The sequence below is a fragment of the Neolamprologus brichardi genome, unplaced genomic scaffold (genome assembly GCF_056152115.1).
Source record: "Neolamprologus brichardi isolate AB-2024 unplaced genomic scaffold, ASM5615211v1 NODE_ptg000033l+_length_6344489_cov_1, whole genome shotgun sequence".
NCBI lineage: Eukaryota > Metazoa > Chordata > Actinopteri > Cichliformes > Cichlidae > Neolamprologus > Neolamprologus brichardi.
The window spans coordinates 1,332,385-1,354,847 of record NW_028270137.1 but is presented as its reverse complement, the minus strand read 5'-3'; the positions used below and the strand labels follow the sequence as shown (position 1 = coordinate 1,354,847).

Genomic DNA, 22,463 nt, shown 5'->3' with positions numbered 1-22,463 from the left:
TAAAACTTGACTGAAGATGGAACGACCTTTGTGTAAAGCCAGGCCAAATCTTCAGACACTCAAGTCTCATGTAAAGTTGACGCGTGTGAAACATGAGACAGTCTCAAGCCAACAGCTGTAGTGTGCATGGAGGTTTTCTTACAGGGTTTAGGAGGACGGTGAGGAAGAGCTCTCCCCCTCTGATGCTCTTGTCCAGCTCTTTTGAACCTCCTGGGTATTCATTATAGAAGATCGTATGGGTGAATAGACCACAAGTTTGTCTGGGCAATACCTGAAACGAACAAATAGGGCATTAAATATTGGGGATATATACATAATTTCCTTAGGGATTAATAAAGTATTCTGATTGGTCAATCATCTAGGTAAGGAAACTCCAAAAAGTTGATTCTGTTCCTCTGTGTTCTCAGCATCATGTGTTTTTACCGGGAAACTTTTTCACTTATCCAAGTGTAGCCACAGCTGCTCCTTTCACATAAATGGCCGACTGCAAGCAATGGAGGTCATTTATAAGAGATGTCTCCACCCTCAATAACAGGACCAACCTCAACACTGACCAAGTATGTCTTGCTCTTGTAATTTTGTCTTATCTATATTTCAAATATAGGAATTAGAGCAGGGCAATATGGCCAAAATATTTATCACGATATATATTTGAAAATTTGCGATAACGATATAACTGACGATATAATTGATGCGAGACAAAATGCAACTCCACAACTTTACTAGCGCAAAAAAAACCACCATCCATTTATTTTCACTTAAACAGGCAGCTGTTTTTTATGTGCATTAAACCTATATAAAAATTTTACAGTGCAAATGCAAATTCCTTGCTGAAAGTTTAACCAAAAGGCATTTCCAGTAGAAATGGGCTGACACATCCTGAGCATAACCATGTATAATATCCACTGAAGTAGGGGTGGGCGATATAAACGATATACGATAGAAACGATATAAATTTGGCCAACAATAGAGATTTTAACTCTATCGCAATAGCGCATGTTGATGATGTCATCAAGCTGCGCCTGTTTTGGTCGAAAGCATCGCAGTGGCTAAAACCATTATCATCTGCAAATTATGGCGACAGTCACAGCAAAGAGATGAAGCACTTTTGAAATAAGGGGAAAGCCAAAAACTGCGCTTCCTCCACTTCCGTAACATTGATTCATTAATGTTGAATTCTCTCGCAGCTGCTCTGTTCCCATGTTGTTGCAGTATATTAATGACTAACCTCGTATTGTGGATGAATAATCTCAGTTGTTCTCCTGACTGAACCGTGTATAGCATCCTGCTATGCGATTGCATTTGTCCCTGACCACCAGAATCCCTCACGTTAACTTTTATCGAGTGGAAAAAAAGTTAGCGTTCATCCACCAGCTTCACTGTGCTAATGTTATGCTAACATAGCTGTGTCGCTAGCAATCACGTAGCACAACATTATATACCAGGTAGTCCAACTTCAGTAACCCTGCAAACGCCACTGCTGTTTAGTTTTCTGTCTTCATTTATGTTGGAAGTGATAGCAGAGCTGTACGTTTGAATTTTTTCAGAAATCTCTCAGAACATGCTATATCATGCTTAGGTAACTAGCAAAACTAGCGAGCTAACTTCTAACTTTGTTAAATGTAATAAATTCTGTTTTCATGGATGCCTGGATGTTAAACTTCATAGTTACACCTGCTAAAGCAGCAATGCTGATCGTTTTATGAAAGATGAAAGAATTTAGACAGTTTTTAACTCTCAGTGATGCTGCAGTGTTCGTTTGACTTTGGGACCTGAAATGGAGGGAGTTTAGGACCCAGATTACTCCCAGATTTGCGAGCACCTTAGTCCGACAAACCCGGCAATAACGACGGCCGCTTGCATGTTCTACAAAAAAAAAGTGCTTTGTTGTGTATCTGATGGACACCAAACCAGTTCCACACCACTGAAGTTGCAGCATTTTTACAAACCAATTCTGGTTCATCCGTTTCACTCAACAATCCGCTTTCTCCATTCTCATTCTCCGTTGCCGCCATGCTTTTTCGCCATGAGCGTATGAAAACAAAGGCACTGCGCATGCGTGTTTTACCCATATTCTATTGTGATATTTCATTTCTTATCGTTGCCTAACATTGTACCGGTATTACCGTGAACAGTATAATATGGCCCAGCCCTAATAGGAATGTCGGTTTTGGAGGAGTCAAGGAGGCCATTTATGTGAAAAGAGAAAAACCATCTGTGAACCAAAGAGGGGGCCTAAGGGTACATCTTTCTCCATCTAACAATGGTTTGATTGGAGCCTTTCCCCAGCTCTCTGTGAATGGTACTGATGGATAATATGAAACTCATGAAAAGAAGCATTTTCATAATTATGAAACAATCATGAATGATGAAACTAAGTGAAAAGCCCATTGTAAGGCAATGATGGTAGTCTTGTGACAGTACTTACCTGTCACAAATGAAACTTTCTAGCTATTGACTTTGAAAATCTGTTTCAGTGTAATCAGCGGCAAATTGTTATTAGTTACCATTAAGCCAGCAAAAAACCTCTTGCCAACACTCAGAGCCTTAAGAAATACTACAGACTTCACTGATACAACATTCAAAATATAACATCTTAACAGATAGCTTGTCCTCTTTTAACACAAATCTTCAAAAGTTCACATCATCTTGGCTGAAAGATGTGTTTGTGTGAAGAAAATTACATGTGTTATTAAAGAACAAAGACTGACCTGGATGCCATTGTGGATGAAGCCACGTCGATATCGAGCTGGCCTTAGATGAGGGTATTCTTCTGTACTGGTCACCTTGATTCCCCACACGGATTTCCAGGCTTCATATAGCTGGCTGTGAACTGGATAAACCCCAGAGTGGTGTGGAGCTACTGCGTAGCCCATATCTATTGGGATGCCATGCTCCTGGAGAGAGAATGGTACAATAAGAATAAGGGGTAGCTGTAACTCAGGAGGTGGAGCTACTGATCGGAAGGTTGGTGGTTCGATCCCTGGCTCACCCAGGCTTAGGAATGCAGGATCTCTATAGACATCACTGCATGAGGAAGACGCAGCGGATCCTCTGATCCCAGCCACAGACTTTTCACACTCCTGCCGCCCGGCAGGCGGTGCAGAAGCATTCAGACCCACACTAGCCGACACAGAGACTGTTTCTAGCCACAAGCCATCAGGCTTCTGAACTGTTGACATTCTGCACACACCATTACACACTCACTGCAACTATTGGACTCTGTATACTGTCACTGTAACCGCTTTAAATCCTCACTGCAGTTTTGCACAAACTGTAAATACCAAACAATTGTTTCAAATTCTCTTAATATTTAAAAATAATAAAATACTAAAGTATTATTTTATTATTATTGTTATTGTCCTTCTTTAATATACCTGTACACTTTCCATGTGTACATGTAAAGCTGGACACAAGCCTAAGAATTTTATTACAGGTGAATGTTGTTAAACTGTTTATCTGTATATGACAATAAAACTTGAAAACCCACTCCTCGCTCTGGCTCACGCTTCATGTTCTTTGCTTCCGAGTATATTTCACTTGCTGTTCATTAATAAAGTCTTGTTAGAAAACCGAGTCTTGTGCCTCCATCTGAAGTTGCATTCGGGTCCACTTTCACGCTCGGGGCATTCTTAGCAGCAACGTGTTACGGCAGCATCGGCCAAACCAGTTATTAGGTTTGGGGAGCAATTGTTCCCCCCCCACACACAGCTCCATGTAGATATGGATTTGTTTCCCCTTAATAATAAAAACCTTTATTTAGAACCTGCATTTTGTGTTTAGTTGTTTGTTATATAATCAAATGTTTGATCTGAAACATACGCAGAAAAAAATTTTCTGCCTCTTTCTCGAAGTTAGCTTGAGACTTCAGCTGTTTCTCAATTCTAAAGAAAATTAACTGTCTCTAAAATTATTACTACTTATTACATCAGACAACAGCACGTCTATTTAAATGTTTTTTTCCAAATTTTTAAAAGTTGAGTACATTTACAATCAATGAACTATAGCACTTAAGTTCATTTTTCCTGGACAAAGACAGAATCAACCAGGATCTTGCAGCATGTGACATTAGAGACGGCTCACGTGTCTGAAGTAAATGAGTCACACTGTCCGTTATCTGTATAAACCTGTGGATCCTCATATCTACATGCAGGATGTTGCTTCTCTAATCAAAGCAGCTGTCAAAATTATGTACAGGTGAACATGTTTATAGTTTTGACTGGTACCATCTAACTGGTAAGAACATTTACAAAATGCATTTAGAAAAGTCACTTGACATGCATCACAAATACTGCTACATCATGTAAAACTACACGTGACCACTGCTGCAGTATATTCACTGAAATGTGACGTGACATGTCAAAATGACAGAACAGTGTCAGTGTAACCGAGCAGAGTCCTTCTCACAGCCTCTAAGGATAGTTGTTATGGTGACTGCTCTCTTTACGGCAGTTAAAAACACAAGAAGAAGTAGTTAAAACACGAAGTGATGCACCTGCGGAAATGTTTTCAAACCTGCAGCATCTCCCTCTCTGCAATCTGCTGTATTTTTGTTTTATTGCAGGAAATCAAGCTTCCTCACCGTCTGGGGCAAATACCTCAGAAACCTCCCACTGATATTGTGTGACTGCCCAGTGTAATGATGTTGCCCACCTGAGCAAAGACCTTGTTGAGTCTCATCTGCTCAGCCAGAACGCTGACATTGTGGAAGAGGTGAGGCTGCATGTGGCTCCACATGTGAGGAAACCACCAGAAGTCCATCCTGTGTTGCAGCAGCATGTCATCTCCCTGATCCTCTTCATCAGTGCCTGAATACAAACAAGCAGGTGCACACACAGCAGAATTAACCTGATCTGCACCGAATTCACTTTTATCTAGGAAGAGAAAGTGTATGAGATGAGCTTCAACCCAGAATGAACAATTAAAGTTTGAGTCAGTGCCAGTGCCCCCCTCTGACCACCAAATTCTAAATATTTGTGCCAAATATTTCCCTCAAAGTTGAAGACATTTCACATTCACAGGAAAGGGACTGAAAAATGAATGAAAGCATCCAGTCAGTGCTGCTGATCGCGCAGCAGCGATGCTAACAAAGACTTTACAGCATCTGTTTTCACCTGCACAGATCAAAACTATACTTGGTCATGTTTCGAGCAGCAAGCTGCACTGATGAAATTATATCAGTTTTTACACATGAACGTTAGGTCAGGATACAGTGGGTAAAATAAGTAACATATCACCAATTTTCTGAGTGAATATATTTTAAAAGGTGCTATTGACATGAAATTCTCAACAGATGTACATGCATGCAATCCACACATGCAAGCTTTAGTTCTTTCCACAGATTTTTAACTGGATTCAGGTCAGGCCATTATTGCAGCCTTATTTTCGTTTCCTTGGCTGTGTGTTTGGGATCACTGCCCTGCTGAAACGTCCATCTTCATCTTCATCATCTGGGCAGATACATGGTACATTTTTCCTATTCATCCTTCCTTCAATTATATGAAGCACATCAGTGCCGTATGCTGACAAACAGCCCCACACCACGAGGTTCATTGTAGGCATGGTGTTTGTGGGGTGCCTTTTGACCCCCGTATCCAGGAGAATCTCAAACTATATTTTCACAGTATTTCACAGGCTTGTGTAAATGTTTTTCAGCAAACTGTAAACACGCCTCAACATGCCTTTTCTTCAGCATCAGAGTTGTGTACGGTGAGCGTGCATACAGGCCATGGTGGTGCATTACTTATTGTTTTCAGCTGTCCATCTGCATCTTAAGGTCAAAGGTCACTCTTTCGAGGATGCCAATGTTCACATTTTGGACAGAGAGGACAGATGGTTTGAAAGAGGAGTGAAAGAAGCCATCTATGTCCACTGTGAGCGACCATCTTTGAACAGAGGCGGTGGTTTACGACACCAACTCTCTGCCATCTATAATCCAGTTTTGAGTTCCCTCCCAGACGCCTTAACGCCCACTCACATCCTGGACCATCTGACCTCAGGAATTCGCATGATAAGGTGGGGCCAGGTTTCACAATGAGCTCACCTGAAACTCTGGCTGATTGGGACCCACACCCAGTTTCACACCTTGGCTCAGGCGATTAGAGGATCATCAGGGGGTCCTTTTGTCCCTCTGTGGGGGGACACTCCCACTAGGGTTATATCTGGGACTCTCCACCATTTGACCTTAGAACTGAAGAAGCTTCTCGGATGAAGGTGAAACATCTTCAAGTAACTTAAAGAAGTCCAGACGCTTTTCTTTGCAAGCTCCTTTGACTACGATGACCTGGATGACTGAGAACCTTCACAGACATACTTATTGTTTTCTTGGAAATAATTGTACAGGCTGCTTCCAGGTCTCTCTCCACAAGTGGTCATCAACTTTTTCAGCTGGCACTGTGATTTTCCACGCCTGTCACGCCTCCCTTTCTTCATGTGTTGAATACTTCTTCCTTTCTCATTATTACAGATAATTTATGGACCATCTATGGTTTCATTTCTTTGCATGTCTGGATTGGACACGTTGTTACCGACATCTGGTAAAAAGGTTCACGTCAATCGCACTGCGGCAGGTCTGTGGCCTGCTGCAGTGAGCTCATGAGACGGTGACAGGCTGGCAGTGGGGACAGGTGTTTATGAGGGGACTAATGACTCCCTCTCTTTATATAGTAACGGAGGGGACCGGCGAGGAGTGTGCACTGTGGAGGAAACTGCAGGAAGAGTTCACTCCAGGCTTCAAGTTGTGCCGAAATTAAAAAAGAGAGCTTGTGATCAAAATAAAGCAACAAAAACCACGTTGAATACGCACAGTGTCGGTCCAGTCTTTCTACAAGCAGCGTTAGAAATATTTTTACTTGTGTTGACATGTTGAATACTTTAACCGCTGTATGCTCCACATTTGTACTTTTCCACATGTAGCACAGCAGGAAATGAGCGACCTGAATATCACTACACCAGCACAAAACACAAGCTTACATTTTCACCTGCATGTTTGAATAGAGCAGTCTAAAGAAGTTCATGGCTGTTGTGAATGCAGAAACAGAAAGATTATGCATACCTGTGTGATAGAACTTTCCCGAAAACCCCAAGTTAAAGGTGAAATTTGGGACCAGTGCTCGCAGTTTGTTTTGTGTGTTGAGCAATGCCTGTAAAAGGACGACACATTTTAACCGTTGCTAATTACAAAAATCAAGCCTTGCTAACAGAATCTAACCTGAAGGATGAGATTTGACAAAGAGCAGAAATGCCACACAATGGGTGAAACACAGGTCCATCCTCGTAATATGAAATAATCAGTCAAATGGATAGAGTCAAACATTTATCCAACCTACCAACTACAATTACATTAGATTCAAGAATTCCAGTTAGTTACAAATAAATGAAACCTAAAGACGCAGTGAAAGGTGGAAACATTTCAAACTCTACTGCACATGTCCTTGTTTCTGCAGGTCAAGCTTTAATGAGCTTTAGAAAAAGGGTTTAAAAGATCAAAATTATTCAAAAATCAATCACTCAAAGATGGCGGCAGCTTTAAATATATTATCCAGGATTGGCTTCCTCATTTTTCCACTAAATAGTCAGCAATGAATCAAATGTTAGGATTCAAAAACACCACTGAAGGTTTGTCGGAAATGTGATATAGACTTGATTGGTTTCAGTTTTTTAGTAACAATTTTAACATTTTAGTAGCACTGAAATAGAATTTCTTTTGTTTTTTTATCCGTAGGCAGTGCTAGTGTCACAATATCAAAAAAGCCAATTTTGCAGGTGAATTTTTATATGAAGTCTACTTTTTACCAAACTGTAAACGGAGTACTATTAACAAGCAAATCATTTTTTGATCTTAGCTACATTAATAGTTCTAGTAACACTGATTTTTTTACTTTAAATCTCTCAGGTTTTTCACCAACAATCAAGATGAAACTCCAATGATCAAATATAACTGGATGTCAACAACTCAATCAACCGCACGGCACACAGTGTGATATTTCAGGTTTGTAAATACGATCACACTACCACAGTCTATATCCAATTGAAATGCATACTTTTACTTTTAATTGAAAAGGGTTTAACAAAAGTATTGCAAAGATGTTTTTAATATAGATACAACCATTTTTACACAGACGCATATTCAGATGCTCAAAATTAATTGGAGAATTGACTAAAACAGTTTCATGGCCAGATGTTTCCTTATTATTTCACGGCAAATTAAGCAGATAAAAGAACTGGAAATTATTCCAACTGCTGAACTTATATTAGTTATATTTAGAGCTGGGAGATATAAGATTTTTTCATATCACGATATGTTTGTTTCATTTCAGGCGATAACGATATATATATCACGATATAAGCCAAATAACTATATTTGTAAGATTTAAATGTGCCGTTGCTCACAAGTAAAATGTGAAATAATCAGCAGCTTGTTTTGATTTAAATATTTATTTCCCATAATAAGTTCAACAGGGTAGATGTACTTAAGGAGACTTTTTCAGATAAATAAAGGCAAATATTGCAAACTACACAAAAGGCAGCCGCTAAAGCGTTTAAGTTTCAAAACAGAACAAACAAAACAGACTAAATTGTCAATTCCACTTAGAAACAAAATATTAATTCTAAAAATAAATCTTAGTTTGTTTTACAGAAGAACAGACAAGATTGACTAACTTTTGTCAATATCAAATAAACTGAGCACTAAAAGGAAATTCTCGATCTCTCCTTGTTGTATAGCTGAGCTTTTCAAACTGTTTTAACAGTTACTTTAGTCGACAAAATCCGAATGACGAATTAGCGTTTCCAGTCAGAGACTGAGCATGCACCGCTTTATTGTATTTCCAGACTTGCTTTCGGCACATTTACAGCGCGCTACTCTGTTTTTGTCAGACTTGAAACAGCAGAAACACCTTCACACTACAGAACTTCTGTGGCTCTTCCGTTCGACTATCTCTCCGGCATCGGAACCATCATCTGTTTTCTCTTCGGTAACCTTCGGTCACGCTCTCGGTTGATTTTTCCTCCATTACCCGGGCGGCACGGCGGCTGGCTGCTTCCCAAACAAATACACATGTGCGGCTTGGCACTTGTGCTGTACCTAACAAGTCACGTGACGTGACGCTGCGGCTGTGATTGGTTCGGCTCTGCGCTACTTAATTTGGATTGGCTGTTCTTCTTCTTTTTTTTTTTTAAGAGGACAAGAGAGATGAGGCCTATCATAATACATATCGTTATCGTTCTATCGCCCAGCTCTAGTTATATTTTAAATTGAATGCTCAGCATGAGGTCAAATAGAGTTTGATGCAAATTAAAGAGGCCATTAGGACAGCGTATTGTCCCAGATTTCAACAAGCGATTAAATTCTGATTCATAAAGTCCTGATTCAACTCAATCCCGCGCTGGAAGCAAAACAGCCAAAATAAGAAAAAATTTATATCAATTTTATTTCAAACATGAAACGTTGTTTTACACTTCTTTTGCTGCTGGTTCAATGAATTCTGTTTGGAGAAAACCTGCAGTTTCAGAATCTGTGAGATGTCCACTTTAGCACGACGGTGTGAACAATCACACTTTGTGTTTACATTCACCTGCTCTTTAAGGCAGCTGTTGGAGTACTTTTGTGTACTCTTACCTGAGATTTTGGCATTTCTGGAAAACAACCATTTATATTTAAAAAATTATTTTCACGATTTAAGCGTCGATATCAGATTATTCAAATTAAATTACATTTGAATTGGGAAATTGATTTTTCTAAATCCTAGAGGCCATCACTGGAATAAACAAACAAACCTACCCTATAAGGTAAAGTCTCCACAGCCGACTCTGTGCAGTGACAACAAAGGCGTAGATTTGGCTTTGGCATTGGTGGAGACGGATGATTCAACCACCGAACTCTGCCCTGTTTCTTATTTTTTCCTTTTTCTCTTTGCTTCTTGATAAAAAAAGGAGAATTATACTTGCCTACATATGCTATTCTACATGCTTTTAAACCATTTAAAATTATAATTCATAGTTTTATATGTGAATTATATAACGTTAAATTACTATTAAACAAATGACTGATATATACAAAAAAATTTGAATTTTACAGTGTTTACTTATCGGATAAAATAAGTTAAATGTCACTGTTAATATTGTCCAAATTCAGAGGCTGCGTCCACCTGAGGACCCGGCCTTTTCGGTCTAAGTGGGCCGGGTCCTCCGAAAGCCGGGTAGACCAGAAATGAGCGACTGTGAAATTGGATGTGTGAAATATGTGTCTATGTGTGATGTGTGATGTATGATGTGTGAAATATGTGTGAAAAATGTGGATATTCTAGCCGTCAGAATTACGTCACCTCGGCCGTCTGCTCCTTGCTGTCTAAAATATAACCGGACGCTGGCGTAGATTCTCGACCGTCTCACACTTCTGTTTAATTAGTTTTCTGTTTGACATTTATTCAGTGGTGTGAAAACCCCGGAGGAACCCTCCCAAGGGATTAATAAAGTTTTATTTAATCTAATCTAATAACAACTTTAATCTCAGCTAAACCGATTTACTCACGAACAAATAAAACAGAAAAAGGCCAAACAATAACATGTTTAAGTTATTTGACGTTTACACAGCTACATTCTCGCCTGAAAACATGTTAAAAGTTTATTTTGCGACCCAGAAAGAGAAATAAGAGTAATATTAAAACTAGGTAGCTGCAGTAGTAGTAGCCATTGTTGGAAACTGGAATTGGCTGGGCCAATCTGGGATATGGTTTTTCAATTTTGTTGTCCGGGTGGAAAATCGGGAGAAATTGGGGAGAATGGTGGCTCCGGGAGATTTTCGGGAGGGGCACTAAAATTCGGGATTCTCCCGGAAAAATCGGAAGTGTTGGCATGTATGGCCTAGCATAGCCTGTAACGTTATTATGACGGACACATTTTATTAGTGAACTTGACTTTAAGTGACTTTAAGTGAATTTTTTGCTGCCGTCCTCCTCTCCTCCTCGCAGCGCAGGCTTGCCGCTGCTAAAACTAAACAGAGCTCCCTGAAAGGCTCAGCCAATCACATTGACCATATTTGTCACATGACGTAGGACTCCAGTAGAGAACGTAATTTATCTCTTTCTGCACCGCTGGGTGAATGAGACGTCGACAGATGTTTTTTTTCTTTCTATCGGGTTAGTTTTTCTTTACTCGAAGAGATCAAATTATTGGTGGGGACAAGTCAATAATCGCTGGATATTGGTGGGGACACGTCCCTTCCGTTCTTGCCAAATCTACGCCCTTGAATGACAAAAAACAAAAAAACAAACAAATAAACATTTTGGGCACTGGGGCCCAGAGGGACTCATGGATGTGGAATTCTTTTCATGGCTAAGAAGAACTCATTCACAATTAATCTAGGGAAGTTATGCCTACCTCAAGAGTGTTCCTATCATTGTCTGAGCAGGGTACCGATCGGTACCCAATAGCGCAGCTTTGCATTTTCTGCTTTCTGTTTTAACTTCAGTGAGACTTGGTGATGTCTAAGGAGACTGCAAAGAATTTTCATTAAAAATAATCCATATACATAAAATTACTTAGAAACCTCTGAAATGGGATACTGTGCATAAAAATGGATATAATTCCTAAACAGCTAATGCAATGTATTTGTTAAACCCCTTGAATTAAAGGTGACATTCTACACTTTAATCACATCTTGATTGTTTGACTTAAAATCAACTTTGGTGGTGTACCAAGGCAAAATTTCAAAAACTTTGGTACTGTCAAAAGCAAAAACTGTATGTACGGCTGACAAGGCTCACCCACCTCCACATCAGACACCTTCATACGGGTTCCCTCCTTGCCAACAAATATGTCGTCCACGTCTACGAGGATGTGACGGTCCAAGGACAAACACAGTCTCTTTCCTGTCAAGTAGGCAATAGCATCCACAAACACTAGCTTGTGAAGCCAGTAGTTGAGATTATTTCCAAAAAGAACTCTTTGAATGCCATCGTGGAGCCCCAAGTCTTGGATTACTGTGGCATGAAGGGCCCGCAAAGGGCTGGGTCCAAAATGTGCCAGTGTATCTGAGGTCTTGGTTCTAGCTAGAAGCACTGGTTCATAGGTAGAATGGTTAGACTGGAAAATGGTCCAGTCATCGCCTGGTAAGGAGCCCTGCTCCATCTGATTAGGCTTGGTGATGTAGAGTAGAGGAGCAGCGGGGTTGATGCGGTAGTCCCTGAGTCCCAAGTGCGAGTGTAGATAGAGAGGAAAGCCTTTGAGCTGTGCACTGAAAGGCGAGTTTTCATTCGCTTTGAAAAAGCCAATGACACCTACTCCATACTCAGCACAATACTTGTCCAGCAAGTCACGGTTCCACGAATCAAGATTGACATATTTCAAGACATTTTCATAGATGATCAAAGTATAGCGTCCACGGTTACGTTCTGTCAATGTGGGCATGTCACCTTTACCAGGAGCAATCTCTGTCCGGTAGTGAAAGCGACTTGACTCCAATATGGCTACAATCTCCTGGCCCAGTTGGGAATAGATGCTCTCTACAAACACCAGAACCACAGGCTCCGTCTTTAAATTATCCTTAACATGGTGTAGTTGTCCCTGGCGCGGAGGAAGAAAAAGTGGTGCCCTCTGGCCACCTGGCCCTCCTTCTGCATCGCCCGTACTTACTCCTAGTGAAATCCCACCACCTCCGCCACAATCACTAAAAGGTAAAGGAGGGGCCTCCTTGATTTTTGGGCTGTTGGAGACATAGTAAGCTAAAAAGGCCATGGACAGCAAGCAGAAGATGATGAGCGCCAGGATGAGGCGATGGAGCTCTAGCTGGCGGACACCTCGCATTAGCTTCCAAACACCCAACCCTGAACCCACCATGGTGTTTGGAGGGTAAAGGCAGGACTGGACAGCAAGAGGCAGTAATGATTAAGGAAGGACAGCAGATAAGGGAAGTAGGAGCAAGAGGAGAGGGGAGTGGAAGAGGAAGATCGAGCAGTAGATACTGGCACCGGGATGTGCTGAAGAATAGCCATTTACACTACGTCACCATGGCCAACATCATCCATTACCTCTTCTGTCCTTATGGCTCAGCAGTGTCAAAAAACAAACAAACAAACAAAAAACTCTGCAACTTTCTTTCTCTAATTTGAAAGGTACCAATACAGGGTCTGAAGAGTAAGAAATGTAAGATGGGTCAATAAAAATGAACACCAACACCAGTGGTCTCTGGCTGAGAACTGGTCGGGGTCTTCAATACCACACCAAAAGTTCAATCTCAAGTTCCTGCTGGTTGGTCAGCAGTTCTTAAAGAGTTTAAGCAGATATTGCACCATGCGAGTGTCTCTCCTTTTGCAGATGTCTGACAAGTCCGTCAGCCATGGAAGCATCAATGCTTGTAGAATGTGTTTTGGGGCCGACCCTCCTTGGGACACATTGTCTGTACATTGCCGAAAGACACCTGGAAAATGGGGAGAGACAAGTGGGAGGGTGAGAAAAAGGCAGTGAAAATTACAACAAAGGGTAAGAGGGGGAAAATGATTCACTAGACATCAGCTGTTAGTTCGTAGAGCCATTCTCAAAAATCCCATGTTTTCTGTAGCCACAATTACGATATTAAACAGAAGAAAGTACTACTCTACACACACCATGGACAAACCAAAATCAACTACACAGTTTATAGCTTGTGTTTCTCCCCCTCCATTCCCCTAGAATTCACAAAGAAAGTAAATTGTCAATACTCAGCAATGTGCCAATTCTGCATCACTTTAACATCTGTTTCATTGCTACACTAAAAAAAATCACTTGGTTTAGACGAGTTTTAGTGATAGTGAGAGTTTAAGTGTAGGAACTCTGGTAGTTACTAGGGGTGGGCGATATAAACGATATACGATAGAAACGATATAAATTTGGCCAACGATAGAGATTTTAACTCTACCGCGATAGCGCATGATGATGATGTCATCAAGCTGAGCCTGTTTTGGTCGAAAGCATCTCAGCGGCTAAAACCATTATCATCTGCAAATTATGGCGGGCGACAGTCATAGCAAAGAGATGAAGCATATTTGAAATATGGGGAAAGCCAAAAACTGCGCTTCCTCCACTTCCGTAACATTGATTCATTAATGTTGAATTCTCTCGCAGCTGCTCTGTTCCCATGTTGTTGCAGTATATGAATGACTAACCTCCTATTGTGGATGAATAATCTCAGTTGTTCTCCTGACTGAAGTTTGGCCTGTTTACAGCATCCTGCTATGCGATTGCATTTGTCCCTGACCACCAGAATCCCTCACGTTAACTTTTATCGAGTGGAAAAAAAAGTTAGCGTTCATCCTTGGCTTCACTGTGCTAATGTTATGCTAACATAGCTGTGTCGCTAGCAATCACGTAGCACAACATTATATACCAGGTAGTCCAACTTCAGTAACCCTGCAAACGTCACTGCTGTTTGGTTTTCTGTCTTCATTTATGTTGGAAGTGACAGCAGAGCTGTACGTTTGAATTAGTTTCAGAAATCTCTCAGTCAGAACATGGTATGTCATGTTTAGGTGGAAACTAGCGAGCTAACTTCCTGTTAACTTGTAACTCCGTTAAATTGAATAAATTCTGTTTTCATGGATGTTAAACTTAATTGTTACACCTGGTAAAGCAGCAACGCTGATGATTTAATTAAAGATGAAAGAATTTAGACAGTTTTTAACTCTCAGGGTTCGTTTGACTTTGGGACCTGAAGCAGACGGAGTTTTGGACCCAGATTACTCCGCGAAGCTCCTCCCTACGGCAGCCGTAATGCTCTGACAATCCATCAAGCAGTGCAGCTTACCAAAGTTGTACTAAAACATTTTTTAACAGATTTCTGCCCAAATCGGTTCGAGGCCAGTAAGCACAACCAGAATTCATACATAAGGCACTCTCTCGATTTTTGAGAAAATTAAAGGATTTTAAGTCCTTATAGTGTGGAAAATACATCTATCAGAAGAAAATAATATATTGCGATATATATCGTTACCGCACATGCTTCAAATTATATCGCGTCATGGATTTTAGGCCATATCGCCCAGCCCTAGTAGTTACAACTAACTTTTAGGTTTATGTAAGTATGTCTGTGAAGGTTCTCGGTCATGGTAATGTAAGGAACTTGGAAAGAAAAGCTTTTTTAAAAATGTTTTTTTTTTAATTAATTAATTAATTTTTTAGGGCTGACACTTTTTTTTTTTTTTTGTCTTCCCTTTGCCAGGGTCGCAGCGTTTTCTTGGGAGAAATGTTTCGTCACTCATCCAAGGAACTAGGTACTTCAGTCACTGTGCAAATGTACCGTTTATAAGGTTGGGGAAACCTGCAGTCAGCTGAGACTGAAATCTGATGAGTGACAAAACATTTCTCCACTGAAAATGCTACTCTAGATCAACAGAATCCCCTTTTTGGTCATGCTGAGATATGCCAATTTTGAGGCAACATCTCTATAGCAATCACTTTGCTGGTCCAAAAATACCATCCATCCACTCTCCATCCTGGACAGATTGTTGGTCTGTCGCAGGGCTAACACATTCACTCACAGATTCACACCAATTTAGATTTTTCAATTAACCTATCCCCACTAACTGCATGTCTTTGGACTGTGGGAGAAAGCTGGAGTACCCGGGGAGAACCCACGCAAACATGGGGAGAACATGCGCAGAAAGACCTCGGCCTGATGGTGGAATTGAACTCAGGACCTTCTTGCTGTGTGGCAACAGTGCTAACCACTGTGCCACCGTGCTGCCTGTTATCGTTGATATTTTAAATTAAATAATTGAGACTACAGAAATGAGAACAAATGAAGCATTTCTGAAAATAAAGTGTCTTAAGAGAGAAACAGCTCATTCCTAAGATGTTTGTTATGTGAAGGCAATAGGGCACACTTTTACTCAAGACTTTTGCACAATACTGTCTCAATGAAAATTTGAGAAAACACTGATTACACAGATAAATTGTATCAGGATATGATCTGTAGATGACTATAGTTCTGATCAAAGTTTAAGATCACTTTAAACTGCTTGTTGATGGAGCTGCAGAAGCTGGTGACAGCCTAGCATAATCAGCCGGATGACTGACACTTACATGCTCATGCAAGTTAGCCGTGTTTGAATACTTTGCTTACACACCGCTTTGGTCATGTTTGGAAACTTGATTTCTGTTTAGGGGGCGTTGGCGGGTTCTTTTTTGGAGGTGTGATCCTAAACTTTTGATCAGGTGTAAAAACAGCCTGTTTCAGTTTAAGCGTTGTTTTCAATAAATTGCATGATTGAAAAATATTTCATCTCACTCCCATTTCTTCTTGTTGCATGTTAAAACTCTACTTTAACCCTGTTAAGATCCAACCATGCAAAATGTGATTTTTTGCCATTTTTCAAGTGGTCTTAAACTTTTGATCGGCACTGTAGTATAACTCTGATGCCTCTAGAACATGAAGACAGACTAAAGTTGAATAAGGAATAAAATGTACTGACATTACTTGAACAGCTTTCCATCCACAGTTGCAAGTCCTTCAGCTCAACATTGGTGCCACCATCTGAAAAAGGAAAGATGAGATGGGAGGGATTAAGATAGTGAGCATAGTAGTGAAGAAACAGCAGAACAACACTTTAAAATACAGAAAATTCAAGTTATTAGGCAAAACCCTAATGATTTTGACCATGACCTTTCTTCTGGTATCAAAAGTCGTCTCCTTGTACAGGTGGCTGCCATCATACCTGTTGCTTGTGTAGCTTTTCTTATTACACTTTTATTCTCCAGTCAACCTTTAAATGCTACAATACAACACTCTGAACAGTCAGCCTTTTACAGCAGTTAAGTTCAGACTGTTGCTTGCATCGGAAGTCAAAAACCTCCAAGCTCCATTGTAATCTTTCAGTCAGAGGAGTGAGATTAAACATGTGTGAATCATGCCATCAGATGATATTTACATTTGACCAATCACTACACTACCCTGTCCATTCTGAGGATAAGAAAAGGTTAGCGGTGGGGTTGGACTTTTTTCCCACAGAAAGGCAAAATGAAATAATGTCATACGTGTTCATGATCTATAAGCAATAACCATCAAAATTAAAACAAAGACTTGAAGTAGTTCAAATAACATACAAGCCTTTAATTAAATCACATAAAAATGTAATGATATTCAAATTTTTGTGACACAACATTTATTCATTCATGAGCTCCTGTTGAGGAGGTACAGGGAGCCACACTGCACACCTTAAAGGCCGGTCCGTGAAAATATTGTCAGATATAAACTGGTCCGTGGCACAAAAAAAGGTGGGGGCTGCTGGTTTATAGGTCCTATCCACTGAAGATCAAAAATGCAAGGAAATGCATTAATTGATACTAGAGCTGGGCGATAGAACGATAACGATATGTATTGCGAAATAACTTTTTCTCGATAGAAAAACTAAACTATTGCGAGAGACCTCACCGCTCTTGTCCTCTTAAAGAAAAAAAAGAACAGCCAATCCAAATTAAGTAGTGCAGAGCCGAACCAATCACAGCCGCAGCGTCACGTCACATGACTTGTTATGTACAGCACAAGTGCCAAGCCGCACATGTGTATTTGTTTTGGGAAGCAGCCAGCCGCCGTGCCGCCCGGGTAATGGAGGAAATGAGTGTGGACCGAAGGTTACCGAAGAGAAAACCGATGATGGTTCCAATGCCGGAGAGATTGTCGAACAGAAGAGCCGCAGAAGTTCTGTAGTGTGAAGGTGTTTCAGCTGTTTCAAGTCTGACAAAAACAGAGTAGCGCGCACTGTAAATTGTGCCGAAAGCAAGTCTGGAAATACAATAAAGCGGTGCATGCTCAGTCTCTGACTGGAAGCGCTAATTCGTCATTCGGCTTTTTTTGAGACTAAAGTAACTGTTAAAACTGTTTGAAAAGCTCAGCTATACAACAAGGAGAGATTGAGAATTTCCTTTTAGTTCTCAGTTTATTTGATATTGACAAAAGTTAGTCAATTTTGTCTGTTCTTCTGTAAAACAAACTAAGATTTATTTTTAGAATTAATATTTTGTTTCTAAGTGGAATTGACAATTTAGTCTGTTTTGTTTGTTCTGTTTTGAAACTTAAACGCTTTAGCGGCTGCCTTTTGTGTAGTTTGCAATATTTGCCTTTATTTATCTGAAAAAGTCTCCTTAAGTACATCTACCCTGTTGAACTTATTATGGGAAATAAATATTTAAATCAAAACAAGCTGCTGATTATTTCACATTTTACTTGTGAGCAACGGCACATTTAAATCTTACAAATATAGTTATTTGGCTTATATTGTGATATATATATCGTTATCGCCTGAAATGAAACAAACATATCGTGATATGAAAAAAATCTTATATCGCCCAGCTCTAATTGATACTGATCAATATGACTATTGGATCATATCTAACTGTGTTGACACTAAAAGTGCCATTTTCAACTACTCCAGCTGACAGAACTTTACATAGCCCCTCCCCTCAATAGCATGAACACAGATGCACACCTTAATGCTAGTCAAATAACAATGAACAGATCCCTGTTCATTGTTACGAACCAATGCATGTTTATGAGCCTGTTTAAAACCCCTAACTGTGTTACCAGAGAAATCAGCTGGCTCCATTACCACAGGGCCAGGTTTTAATAGCTTCACTCTCATACACAAACACTTTCTCTTTATGAAAATCACCCCAGGGCCTTCTTAATTATCAAGTCTTATCACAAACATCAGGAACATATTCTCAGGACAAAATTAGGCATGTGCTTACAGCACACCACTAATTGTATAGCCTTTCAAGAAGAGAAATGAACAAGTGAGACTTCAGAGGGGAACAAAGGGAAAATCAGCTTTTATAGCCGGCTCATTCATCATTTAAATTTTACCACAAGATAACTTTATAGTATGAGGGGAAAAAGGTTTCCTAAAATACAAAACTGCAGTCACCTTTTGATAGTAGATTCATTCTGAAGTGGAACAGTGTTGTTGTGCCCCATCAGGTTGACACTATATGTTAAAATATTGCTACTCTGAGTGACTGAAACATACAATTAGGTCCATAAGTATTTTGACAGTGACAATTCAGAGAATTTTAATTCAAACAATCAAAATCAGACGACAGTACACTTTCTGCTTAAATCCAAGAACTAAACCAAAATGCTGAATTAACAGGCTCGCATTTTCAGACAGTCAAAAGACACTAGACAACTGAATGTTAAACAGTTCTCACAGCCAGATGACGTCATTCTGTGACAAATAAAGCAAATAAAAGATCTGCAGTGGATTGCAAGTTTTAAGCTTGAACAGCTTTCCACTGAAGCTCTCATTAAAAGATCCCGAAGTGATGGCCATGCAAGTGAAGAAAGCTGACATTAACCCAAATAACCTCCGTCTCAGATAGGTTCATTTAGAAGTGATGTGGTGCATGAATGCACTGGCTAGATCATCAATGCCAAAAGGTCTGAAGGAGAACAGAAAACTACTAAAGGGGATGTTTGCAGAATCATTTCCACTGTTAAGAAAAAACCCTTTACAACATTATGGAAGTAGGAATATTATTGTCAAATGAAGGGGGATACACTGGCTTTGCCACAGACCAAACCACAAATAACATTTAGAAACAGAAAGACCAAATAAGACTTCATCACAACATGTCTGAGAGAGCCTGCACAACTCTGGGAAATAAAAAGCAGAAAAATAGGATAAATCTGCAAAACAGTGTTAAAGATATATAGAGGGAAGATAAGGAACAAGTAATGCATAGGTAATGACCTCAGCCATAACCCCACGAGTACTTCATCACCTGCGAATGTTAAGCCATAGTGTATGTGTCTGCCAGTGGAAGCAGGCCATGACATGACTGCTAGCAGAAGTATCAGGATGCATTAGCCCCTTTTCCATTTGTACCTCCTCGGATTGACTCGGCACGGTTCACCACAGTTTTCAGGATTTTCCATCAGGTCGTACTACCTGGTACCTGCTCAGCTGGGGTTTCAAGTGATTAAAACAGGTACTAAAACGTGACGTTGTCAGACTGCATGGCATTGATTGGGTGGTTAATAGTGTCCCAGATTAGTCATGAGAGTGTCTCAGCTCAAGAAAATCATAACCGCCATTTTTTAAACTCAGCAGCAAACGGAATGGCTACAAAAAAACAACCGCGTGACGGAGTGTGACGAAAAGCTACAGACAGAGCAGCAGATCGCTTCAATATCCACCTTTGTTCTAGTATTTGTGTAGCACATTAATTACGTTGTGGGATGCGCAGACACGTTGCTATGACGACAAGCACACAAACAAGGTAATAATAATATACTTTATTGATCCCCGTGGGGAAATTCCTCTCTGCATTTAATCCATTCACTCAGTGAAGCAGTGGGCAGCCATTGGGCGCCCAAGGAGCAGCGTGTAGGGAACCCCCAACCTTCCGATCATGGGGCCACCACTCTACCTACTGCACTATCCCTGCCCCAGCAAACAAGGTACTACTGGGTTGTAATGGCAAACCAGTTGGTCTGAGTTGGGTCCTGTCAACCCAAGTAGGTACTAATAGAAAAGGGGCTACTGTGGCATGTAGGGGCTGTACTTTGATCAGATTCAGCCAAAAGCTATAAAACTGCAAATAGATTGTGATGCAACAAATACTACAAAAAGAACCCAAGAGATTCTCCAGGCAACTAAGAGGAAACTGAGTATTTTTCAAAGACCAAGGCTGTCTCAGCCCAAATAGAGAATGCTTTAGTTAGTGAAGACAAAACTGAAGACAGAGACACACACAAACAAACAGCAACTGAAGGTGGCAGCATGGCAGCAGTAAAGTCCTCCAGAGCATCTCAAAGGAGGAAACGCACCATGCCTGCTCTTCTAGGTTCTCAGCAAAATGAACAAGTCAAAGCAATTTTTTTTTTCACTTCGATTTACGGAGTGTCTTCGGGTGTCTTTGAGTTCAGCCGTCTCCAGCTGATTCGTTTTATTTCCATCAAACCACATGGAAGCTTTTCATTCCTGATACATTACCCAGTCCATATCAGTAAAGAGATCCAACATATTTTTCCCCATAGAGATCGGATGCTTTTTCAAAGTGTTCCTGTTATTTTTTTCAACAGTGTATTTCTGATTACTTTTGTGCTTCTGAATATCGAGTCTGTGTAAAAAAAAATGGCTGCAATTCTTAAACAGTTAATGCAATACTTTTGTTAAATCCTTTGAATTTAAGCTCAAGGTTTGGACTTACCACATCTTCATCGTTAGATTTGAAATCCATTATGGTGGTGTAGAGAAACAAAGCTTAAAAATTTGTCACTGTGTAACTATATATAAACAATATATACTGTATTAAGATGGTCCTAAAATGGTGATGGTCTGGAGTGGAGATGACAACGATAAAGTAGTCTGATCAACCCTTTCTCAGGCCGCGTTCTAGATTATTTAATTTGATATTAAATCATATGTATTTGTAAAGTGGAGTCGGCGAAAGGGGTTCAAAGAGCGCCGAGTCTGCAATGTTACGGTTATTAGTGTAATCCGAACAGCTCTGGTTATTTGGCAACGACCAAAACATCCAACCTGGTGTCGACAGCACCTCTGTCGCTGTGCAACATCTGGTCTACTTCACGTTACACTAGTGAAAATATGGGACTTGGCAGTAAACCAGACACAAGGGTGACTTCTCAGTGCACATACCTGTCGGACTCACCACACTATATTACATGAAGGAGGACATCTGAAAAGCAGCACGGCAGCAAACTAACTCTTTAGCCTGCTGAGTGCATGCGCAAAGCTCGCTAACGTTAGCTTAGCTAAGAACAGCGTTCAGTGTGTCTGGGTAAACGTCTAACCTATAAAACCGTGGCCAGACCATGGCTTCCTGGTCTTTTTATCTCATTGGAGTGCAGGTATATCCTTGAGTTGTCCAGCCGCTAACAAGGATTCCCAAACACCAGTCCCCTAACTACGGGTATGACTTGTACCCACAGCTAGCTGCTGTGGCTATTAGAGCCACTCAAAATCCTGCAGACAACCGGGCTTCAGCTCCTAGGCCTTAGCATAAAATCTGTCTGTGACGCTCACCTGTATTCATTGTCCACACTCAGTGATCCGTCCATGGCGGAGAAGCACAACAAGCTTCAGTATTTACTGTGAGAAAGTGAACTTCGTTTCGTCGGTGCTCAGGTAGCCATCTTGGTTCTGCCGGGGCCTGGAGTCAACCAAATCCGTCACACAGGGGGAGGGTTTACAATCTGAAGGCCCACGTTATTAATCAAAGAGTTGTTTTCGTAGACTGAAGATAAAGAGAAGCGTTTTCCTGTCAATTCGGGAAATATCGAATGAGTGGACACACTTTTATTTTGAATAACTGAAGCTACAAAGGTTACACAGATTTGTTTTTGTTTCTGGTGTGTAGCACAGTGAAGTTCCCTGATGTGACCCGCGAGCAGAAAACACTGACATAACGAGTTTGTTACGAGAATATTGTCGTTTTACTTTCTTACTTACACTAAAACACCTCAGTAA

General features: G+C 40.5%; 1 protein-coding gene across 1 annotated transcript in view; it reads right to left on the bottom strand.

Annotated features, from left to right (window-relative positions):
* Positions 1-22,152, bottom strand: part of ndst2a (N-deacetylase/N-sulfotransferase (heparan glucosaminyl) 2a) — a 31,775-nt gene extending 9,623 nt beyond the window's left edge. Inside the window, exons 1-7 of the mRNA XM_006808302.3 lie at positions 22,020-22,152; positions 16,446-16,507; positions 11,770-13,417; positions 7,055-7,142; positions 4,654-4,808; positions 2,712-2,897; positions 143-271 (exon numbers count right to left, since the gene is read on the bottom strand). Coding sequence (XP_006808365.1) covers positions 143-271; positions 2,712-2,897; positions 4,654-4,808; positions 7,055-7,142; positions 11,770-12,837 — 1,626 coding nt within the window. The 5' untranslated portion in view covers positions 12,838-13,417; positions 16,446-16,507; positions 22,020-22,152. The remainder of the gene's footprint in view (positions 1-142; positions 272-2,711; positions 2,898-4,653; positions 4,809-7,054; positions 7,143-11,769; positions 13,418-16,445; positions 16,508-22,019) is intronic.
* Positions 22,153-22,463: the final 311 nt, after the last annotated feature.